Genomic DNA, 9,680 nt, shown 5'->3' with positions numbered 1-9,680 from the left:
TCCGTGTCATCGTCGATATCGACGGACTGCTAAAGAAGATATACATAACCGTACGATAATATACCACAAAAAGATGATTTTAACTCATTTACTCTGCAACGATTACAATGTTTTCGCGCGCAAATCCCGCGCAAGTTGCTCGGAGGAGAATAGAAATGGATATTCGGAGTTGAGTAGAAAATCAGTGCTGGCCTTCAATGCTATCCACCGTTTTAGTATATACTAAAGAGGGATATACGGATGGTAAATGGGTGGATAGAGAGACGATTCACCGAAGGATGGAAGAGCGGATCAGTGGATGGACGGATGGACCAAAGTATGTTAAAAAGATTCCAAGTTAAAAGTATACTCTACTACATATAAATTTACTGAGATAGTTGTCCTCGATGCAAACTATGAAATTGTGATTTTCTTCCGGAATTAAGTAATCAAGTAAGGCCTACGGCTGTACGAGTGCATTCCAAGTCGATGTCCCCGTCTATGCAACATAGAGCAGATAGTTTAAAATACGATTCAGAGCAGCTGCTGTTTACATGTCTCTTGAATACTTCTACTCTGTCCGGCAAAGGACGGAAAATTACTTTATTCTTCTTTGATACAAAGAAAAATATGCCAAGGACCGGAATACAAAGGTATCTTGAACTTCCCACAGATTATTATAAATTCGCACATATCTTAACTGGGAATCAACAATTCTTCGTTTGCATTTTTTTTTAAATCTTAGCCTTTGACCGATTGGTTGAGAAAATAAACTGACATAGCACGAGATCTTTTTTTTCCCACTGCAAAACAGCGAAATTGCTTTTGAACCGTAATCGGTAATCGGAAACATGCAAATTAAAGCAATTACCCGCATCCGTAACAATTCTCCAGGTCGAAGTGCTCAAATGTAATGTTCAAAGCCGCACCAAGAGGAATGGAAACATTAGCCACACAGTTCGTGTTTCTTGGGTACATGTTGGGATATCCAGGACTTTCCAGCGTATTGTTGACAACTTTTCTACAAGCTTGATAGGAAGAGTAAATGAAAAACAGAAGTTGTGGAAAAAGCTATGATTAAATCAAGTATGATAACATGTAAAGAGCCATCGAAACTTTAGCCCTGGGAGAAAAGGGCATCTTTGCCGCTAAAAATTTTCCAAGGTTTGGAGAACCTCTATCGTTGAGATATTCATTATGACAGTATACGCGATAGATTAAAGTTCAATGCAAGCAAAACAAGTGTGATGGCTCACACCCATTGTAGAGGACAGACACTAAAGAAACAATCTGAAACAAACCAGGGGAAATATTTTGAAGTTCTAGAGTCTCTTAGCTGATGAAAGACAAGTCGTGGGCACTGGACGATATGTTGGTGAGTTTGTCCAGGGAGGCATTGTTGAGTTTGCTGTAAGTTAAAGTGCACCTAACCCCCCAAATTTTAGTTGGAGTAAATGATTTACCACATTTGTTATAGTATATTGGTGAAAAAAGTATTAGATTTGCTCAAATCTAGTATCTTTTACGGCCCCTTAAAGTTTGAAAAATCGCACCTAAATGGCAGCCATCTTGGTTCAAGTCCGAGTAACGGGAGGATTGGGGCTAGTAGTTGCTACGACGTAGAAAGGAGAACGAGTGTGTTGACATAGTTCACATAGTTCGCATATGGTCCACTGTTGTTGTCCAGAAAATGCCAAAGAGATGTATTGCTGCTGGTTGCAGCAACGTGAGAAATTTAAAAGAAGGTATTTCTCTTCATAAGTTGCCATTCTAGAACGACGATCGTACAGAAGCTAAGAAAAGAGGGAAGAAATGGGTCGATTTTGTTCGACTGAAGCGAGCGAAATGGCAACCATCGCAATCTTCAGTGCTATGTTCCGAACATTTAAAGCGTGAAGATTTTGTTCGTTCAGCTGATCTGGACGATGAACAAAACCTCGACATTTCCAAGAGATGGCTTAGGACAGACGACTTTGGAGTGTGTTTTTTATTCAGTGCTGTTAAAAAAAGAAGAATTCCAAAAGCTAACAGAAGAATGCTGTGAAAATAGTACACAACACCGGGAAGCACTCTCACGCGGTTCTCCTTTCTACGTCACAGCTCGACTCGCCCCAGGTCGCGGACTTGAACCAAATGTTTCTCAACTTCTACTAGACGTAGAAAATCGAGAATTCACCAAAATCAAAAAATTCTTTCACCAATTAACTTCACACAGTATGGAGATTTATTCAAGCTACAATTATATTTTGGGGTTAGGTGCACTTTAAAGGCCCTCCCTCCTTCAACCGACAGGCTTCCAGGTTTTTGTTATGGAAATTCGCATTGCTTATCGTAGCGATGTGATTGGATGAATTTCAGCTTTGGCGGGATTTTCATATATGAAAATTGTTCCACGGCACGCAATGCCTGTCGGTTGAAGGTGAGCTTTTAAAGAGAGTTTGAAATAATGACACTTAATGACTTTAGAATGTGCGTCATGGTCGTTATCAACATCATCGTCATCATCATCATCCGTCATCATCATAACAATGATCACATCCTCGTCATAATCGACAACATTATCATCACAATCGTCATCTTTATCATCGTCGTCATCATCATCATAATCGTCATCATCATGGTCGTCGTCATCATTATCATTATCACCAGAGACAAGTCCAAGTACAGGTCAATCTTTGTTTACATTTTCTGCTTCATTAGCAGCAGGCTATCGTTTTCTTATCAGTCAGCCAAGAATAAAGTACTGAATATCGAAAGTGCACGGTTGCTAGCTTGAAAACTCAAGAGTGGATTGGCAGTTTGCTTTGTTTTTGGTATCCACGGTATAAAGATATTACGGAAAAACCTGTAACAAAACGATTAATTGCCAAAAGGCTTGAATTAGTGTTGGAAAATAAAGAAACAAACCGTCAAACAGTTTTCAAACTTGCCTTTCATTTGAGTCTTTCAAATTCTCTCAGCAGTGAGTCAAATAGCCTGCGCACGCAGACGTAATTCCGGTAGACGTTTCTCTCCGAAAAAACCCGCTGCTATCGCAGGCTATAAATTGGAATTTATCGATTGATATTATTAAAGGGAAGATTCCATTTAAAACATTATTACCTGTTAGACTCTGAGTGGTGGGCGTTGGCCGATTTGTTGTCAACACTGTTTTGAAAAAACAGACATTCAAGTCACTAAATGGTAACTGGACCCTAAAGCCCTGTGCAAACAGCCGCAACAACTTCACTATTGTTGAGAGTTGGTTGTTTTGCGGATGCTGGATGATGTTAGCAGTGGTGTTCCAACGGACGCTACAATTGCTAACAATGTCAGGGCGTGCAGTGTATTATGGGAAGGTTACGACCCATAAGACTTTGTAAATTTAAAAATATCACCTGCCATCTTGTTTTTTAACATGTCAATGCGTTGCTATCTCCATGGAGACCCAATGTAATGCGCGTCGGTGGCCCCAACAATGTTGGAAGAGCTGTGCGAACGGATCCAATATTGGTGGGCTACGCTTTGGAGATCACTTAACAAGAGGAATGTTGGGAGTTTTTGACCCACAAGTTTGATCAGTTTATAATTTTTGTAACAACTCCTTGCCACACGCAACAACATGCAACAAGGCGTGCAAACGGACGCAACATGTAACATCCAACAATGTTGCGTCCGTTTTGACGGGCTTAAAATGCGCCATTTCTCAATTAATTTAATAGTGATTTAGAAGATCTTGGTCTAGGCTTCGCCTTTAAGGCGTTGTAACATGAGGAGATATTAAACATCATTATAGTTATTGTGTAGAGACACTGAAACATTGATCCGAGTATATTATTTTGATATAAGATAATTAAACCCTTTCTATCTATTATGTTATACAATGAATGCAAATCTTTAGCCAATTTAGCTTTAGTGGTGCAATTCTAGCTTCCATCTCTCTTCTTAACACTTCCTTGATGATAGGGCCCAATGGACAAGAAAGCAAAAAAGCCGGCTTAGATCAAAAGGATTTCAAGTTGGGCTAAACAAATAATTTCACTCCGGAGTTTTCCGTTTTTAGTCCGAAAAATTTGGCCGATATTTATTTCGAGATAGTCAACATTATTGTAGAACGAAAATTGTTGATTCAGCGTCATCGAACTTGTGACATCTCGGCCAAAAATGGAAGCTGAATTTAGTGTAGGCCCCTGACATAAGACTCGTACTTTGGTAACGTTTGGAGACAGGCATCTGTTAAAATATGTGTTCAAACTACTTCTAATGATCTGGCGTAAAATTCTCTTTTTGTAAAATTGCAAGACCTATGCTGATTGAGCTCTTTTGCTGCTTCAAAACAATAAAATGATGATGAACTGTCGTACATTAGCAAAACAACGCTATTCCTTTACCTCCGTTATTGAAATTGTCCATGTATATCTATATAATACAACTCCACCATTTTTCGTCATTCATTTCAGCAACAACTACTTCATGAGATAATTTGGTTCCATTTTTCCTTGCTGTACTTACCACCGTAAACAGGAATGAATAGTAACCGGAATCCTCTTCCCTGGAAGCAGCAGTATGATTGAAAAGACAGAGTGACATAGCGACCAGTGACAATGACACTTTGTCCAGTACGATAGCCTCTATATGTGCGATAGAAGCCATAATTGTTGTTCCATATCCTCAGATAATCATTACTGAAACAAGAAACCTTTTATTTTCAGTTTTCCGTCTTTAATAGTTTAGATCAGATAAGACGGAAAATGCCGTGAGAAATAAGTATGTGATCACAAGAACCCTTTTGCACAAAGGATTAATTCCATGTGTAAATTGCTATATTCCAAGTTTAAAGTATACTCTAATACATATAAATTTCCTGAAACAGGTGTCCTTGATGCCAACCAAGAAATTGTGACTTTCTTCCAGCAATAATTCCCACACGGCAGCTTTTCCAGGTTATCCGGCAGTACAAGTGCATTCCAAGTCAATGCCCCTGTCCGTGTAACTTAAAGAAACTTATTTAGATTACACTTAATGCTCTTTAAATGTCTCTTACAAACTCATATTCTGTCCGAAAAAGGACGGAAAATTACCTGGAAGAAAAATATGCCAAGGAATAGAAATATCTCTTGATTTATTAGAATTTCTTACAGATTTTTTTACATTCGTACAAATGTTAACTGGAAATCAACAATACTTCGTTTGCAGTTTTTCATTTATTTATGTATTTTGCACCCTTTGGCCGATTGTTTGAGAAAAAAGCGTACGCAGCGCGAGATCTAAGTGATTACCTGCGACTCGCCAGGTCGAAGTGTTCAAATGTAATGTTCACAGCTGCACCAAAAGGAATATAATAGGTAGCCGCGCAGGACGTGTAACTTGGGTAGTTGTTGGGATATCCAGGACTTTCCAGCGTATTGTTGATAATTCGTCTACAAGCTTAATAGAAAGAGTAGATGGAAGACAGAAGTCGTGGTATTAGGCATTATTAAATTAAGCAGGATAACACGCAAACAGGAAAATAAACAAACAAACCGTGAAACAGTTTTCAAACTTGGCTGTCATTTGAGTCTTTCAAATTCTGTCAGCAGTGAGTCAAATAGCCTGCGCACGCAGACGTAATTCCAGTGGTCGTTTCTCTCTGAAAAAACCCGCTGCTATTGCAGGCTATAAATTAAAATTTATCGATTGATATTATTAAAGGGAAGATTCCATTTAAAACATTATTACCTGTTGGACTCTGAGTGGTGGGCGTTGGCCGATATGTTGACGACACTGTTTTGAAAAAAAGAACATTCAAGTAACTAAATGATAACTGGACTGTAAAGCCCTGTGCAAACAGACGCAAAAACTCCAGCATTGTTTAGAGTTGGTTGTTTTGCGGAAGTTGGATGATGTTAGCAGTTGTGTGCAAACGGACGCTACAACTGCTAACAACGTAAGGACGTGCAGTGTATTATGGGAAGGATACGACCCATAAGACTTTGTAAACTTACAAAATTCAGCTGCTATCTTGTTTTCAACATCTTAATGCGTTGCCATCTCCATGGAGACCATATGTAATGCGCATATGTGGCCCCAAAAATGTTGGAAAAGCTGTGCAAACAGATCGAACATTGTTGCACTACGCTTCGGCGATCTCCAAACAAAAGAAGTGGGAGTTTTTGACTTAAAAGTTTGACCAGTTTATAACTTCGGGCAACAACTCCCAACCACACGCAACAACATTCAAGAACGATTGGAAACGGACGCACATGTAACACCTAACAATGTTGGCCAACAATGTTGCGTCCGCTTTCACGGGGGTTAAAATGCGCCATTTTTAAATAGTGAGTTGGATGATCGTTGGTTTAGGCTTCGGCTTCAAGGCGTTGAACATTAGGAGACATTAAATAGTTATTGTTTATAGCGATAAAAAGGTTTTCAAGTTCGGGTAAATAGTTTATTTCACTCTAGAGTGGCGTTTTTAGTTCGAAAAAGCGAAGCATAATCTTCCGATCGTTAGCCGATATTTGTTTCGAATCAGTCAACATCGTAGAACGAAAATTATCGATTCAACGTCATCCAACATGTGACATCTCGGAAAAAAAATGGAAGGTCAAGTTAGCGTAGACCTCTGAGACTCGTACTTCCGTAACGTTTGGAGAGAGAGATTGGTTAAAATGTGTTTTCAAACTACTTCTAATGATGGCAATCTGGTGCAAGTTTCTCTTTTCGTAAAATTGCGAGACGTATGCTAATTGAGATCGTTGGTTGCTTAAAAACGATAAAATGATGATGAACTGTCGTAGATCAGCAAAATAACAATATTCCTTTACCTGGTTTGTTGAGATTGTTCATATTTAACAATTATTCTACGAGGGCGCGCTGGATACGAAGTGATATATAACCAACGAGGCGCGTAGCGCCGAGTTGGTTATAATCATTTTATATACAGAAAGCCCGAGGAAAATGATTGTTTTTTAAAATTTAATGTATGCTCGCCAAGATGGCTATACCGGTGCCATTCGCGTTCTCGCGCTTTATTTTATAATTCTAGCCTCCTCTGATGTTTTCTCGCCCTATGGATGGACTCAGTCTGGTTTTAACCACTTCTGCGTCGAAAATATCCATGTATGTTTCTCCGATGGATTTCTTCCTGGCAATTTTTGGACTTAAATTTAGCCTGGTTGGATCTCACGTGGTAAAAACAAGACGAGAGCTCAGTAGTCTTGAAGTGTTCCAGCCATGCTCAAAACAGGCCAAGCATCGGACTATCTGTTTAGTTCTTCCCTCTAAACCTGTTTTCGTGGATTTGACAATCTAACCAAAGAATTGTGTGAAGGTCGGTTGGATTATATCATCATCATTCGTCTCGGTCTCCACAGCTAATTACATATTCAAGAAATGAATGGTTATCATTGCGGCGTTTTTCGCCAGCTCCTGTGCCTTTCCAACTGGTTTCGGTTTTAAAGGATTTCTGTTTGCTTCGAACGAGAGGATGTCAAGCACTTGTATGGGCGAAGTCACGAATGAGACAGAGGGGCATTAGGACGGTTATTTCAAATCGACTTGATCGTTTTTTTCTTAATCGTGACAATCTTGTGAAGACTGGTTTGGAAGCTCGGCAAACATTAAAGAAGCAAATAAAGATGCCAATATTTAGGTTGGAAAGTCCACGACCGTGCACAATCTTTTGTTTTGCGCTCATACACTATGCATGAATTACGTTAACACACGTTTCTATTGGTTAGTTGCTCAGTACGGACTAAACAACTATTGTGTTTTGTGAAGGGTCGAAGCCAAAAAAGAGAACAAAAACCTACAACAAAGAAAGTTGTCGGGTGTCATAACCATTCCCGTCTATTAACTATGACTTACCGCCGTAAACAGGAAAGGCTAGTAACCGGAATCCTGTTTTTTGGACACTCGAATCTGAATGAAAAGTTAGTTTGGCATAGCGACCAGTGACAATGACACTTTGTCCAGTACGAATGCCGCAATATGTGCGATTGAAGCCACCATTGTCGGTTCTGATGCTCAGATAATCACATCTGAAACAAGAAACTTTTTATTTTCAGTTTTGTGGTTTTAATAGGTTCAACTAACAAGATTAGATAAGATAAGATGTAAAATGCATTGTAAAATAAATATATAATCGCATGAACCCTTTTGCACAAAGGATTAATTCTGTGCGTAAATTGCTACGGAAAGAACGAAGACGAAAAAAAAACATCTTTAAGTTGCCATCTAAGGAACATGCGATTACTTGTTTGTGACATTCATGAAATTATTGCTCAGCTACTGTTAATCGATCATGATCAAGTAGCCATGCGAAATGGATTACCAAGAGTTTCCGCATGATAAAAAGAATGATAATCTTTGTCAACCAATCAGTATGAGTAATTTTGCCTGGCATGTGATAATCGAAGGAGGCATTTTATGTTAGGTGATTAATATCTACCACTAGTCATACACACTGGGTGAATAGTTGTTTTAGTATGTACATAACCGTACGATAATATACCACAAAAAGATGTTTGTAACTCAGTTAGTCTGCAACGATTACAATATTTTCGCACGCAAATTCCGCGCAAGTTGCTCGGAGGTGAATAGCAATGGATATTCGGAGTTGCGTAGAAAATCAGTGCAGGCCTTCACTGCCATCCACCGTTTTAGTATATACTAAAGAAGGATATACGGATGGCAAATAAGTGGATAGAGAGACGATTCACAGAAGGATGGAAGAGCGGGTCTGTGGATGGATGGATGGATGGATGGATGGATGGACGTATGTTAAAAAGACTCCAAGTTAAAAGTACACTCTACTACATATAAATTTACTGAGATAGTTATCCTCGATGCAAACGAAGACATTGTGATTTTCTTCCGGAATTCACACACAGTAGTATTTCCAGGTGCTCGGGACTTTGGAAAATTGCAAGCAATTATGATCTGCAAGTAAGGCCTATGGCTGTACCAGTGCATTCCAACTCGATGTCCCCGTCTATGCAACATAGAGCAGATAGTTTAAAATACGATTCAGAGCAGCTGCTGTTTACATGTGTCTTGAATACTTATATTCTGTCCGGCAAAGGACGGAAAATTACTTTATTCTTGTTTGATACAAGGAAAAATATGCCAAGGACCGGAATAAAAAGGTATCTTGAACTTCTTACAAATTATTATAAATTCGCACAGATCTTAACCGGGAATCAACAATTCTTCGTTTGCATTTTTTAAATCTATTTTTCTTAGCCTTTGACCGATTGGTTGAGTAAATAAACTGACGTAGCGCGAGATCTTTTTTTCCCACTGCAAAACAGCGAAATTGCTTTTGAACCGTAATCGGTAATCGGAAACATGCAAATTAAAGCAATTACCCGCATCCGTAACAATTCTCCAGGTCGAAGTGCTCAAATGTAATGTTCAAAGCCGCACCAAAAGGAATGGAAACATTAGCCACACAGTTCGTGTTTCTTGGGTACATGTTGGGATATCCAGGACTTTCCAGCGTATTGTTGACAACTTTTCTACAAGCTTGATAGGAAGAGTGAATGAAAAACAGAAGTTGTGGAAACAGCTATGATTAAATCAAGTATGATAACATGTAAAGAGCCATCGAAACTTTAGCCCTGGGAGAAAAGGGCATTTTTGCCGCTAACAATTTTCCAAGGTTTGGAGAACCTCTATCGTTGATATATTCATTATGACAGTATACGCGATAGATTGAAGTTCAATGCGAGCAAAACAAG

General features: G+C 39.1%; 1 protein-coding gene across 1 annotated transcript in view; it reads right to left on the bottom strand.

Annotated features, from left to right (window-relative positions):
* Window positions 1–9,680, bottom strand: part of LOC137972953 (cubilin-like) — a 156,655-nt gene that overhangs the window by 128,593 nt on the left and 18,382 nt on the right. The window contains exons 12-18 of the mRNA XM_068819640.1: window positions 9,309–9,465; window positions 7,807–7,979; window positions 5,677–5,721; window positions 5,238–5,385; window positions 4,471–4,643; window positions 3,082–3,126; window positions 851–1,007 (exon numbers count right to left, since the gene is read on the bottom strand). Of these exons, the coding sequence (XP_068675741.1) occupies window positions 851–1,007; window positions 3,082–3,126; window positions 4,471–4,643; window positions 5,238–5,385; window positions 5,677–5,721; window positions 7,807–7,979; window positions 9,309–9,465 (898 nt within the window). The remainder of the gene's footprint in view (window positions 1–850; window positions 1,008–3,081; window positions 3,127–4,470; window positions 4,644–5,237; window positions 5,386–5,676; window positions 5,722–7,806; window positions 7,980–9,308; window positions 9,466–9,680) is intronic.

The sequence above is a fragment of the Montipora foliosa genome, chromosome 10, assembly GCF_036669935.1.
Source record: "Montipora foliosa isolate CH-2021 chromosome 10, ASM3666993v2, whole genome shotgun sequence".
NCBI classification, from domain to species: domain Eukaryota; kingdom Metazoa; phylum Cnidaria; class Anthozoa; order Scleractinia; family Acroporidae; genus Montipora; species Montipora foliosa.
This window is presented reverse-complemented; position numbering and strand designations above follow the sequence as displayed.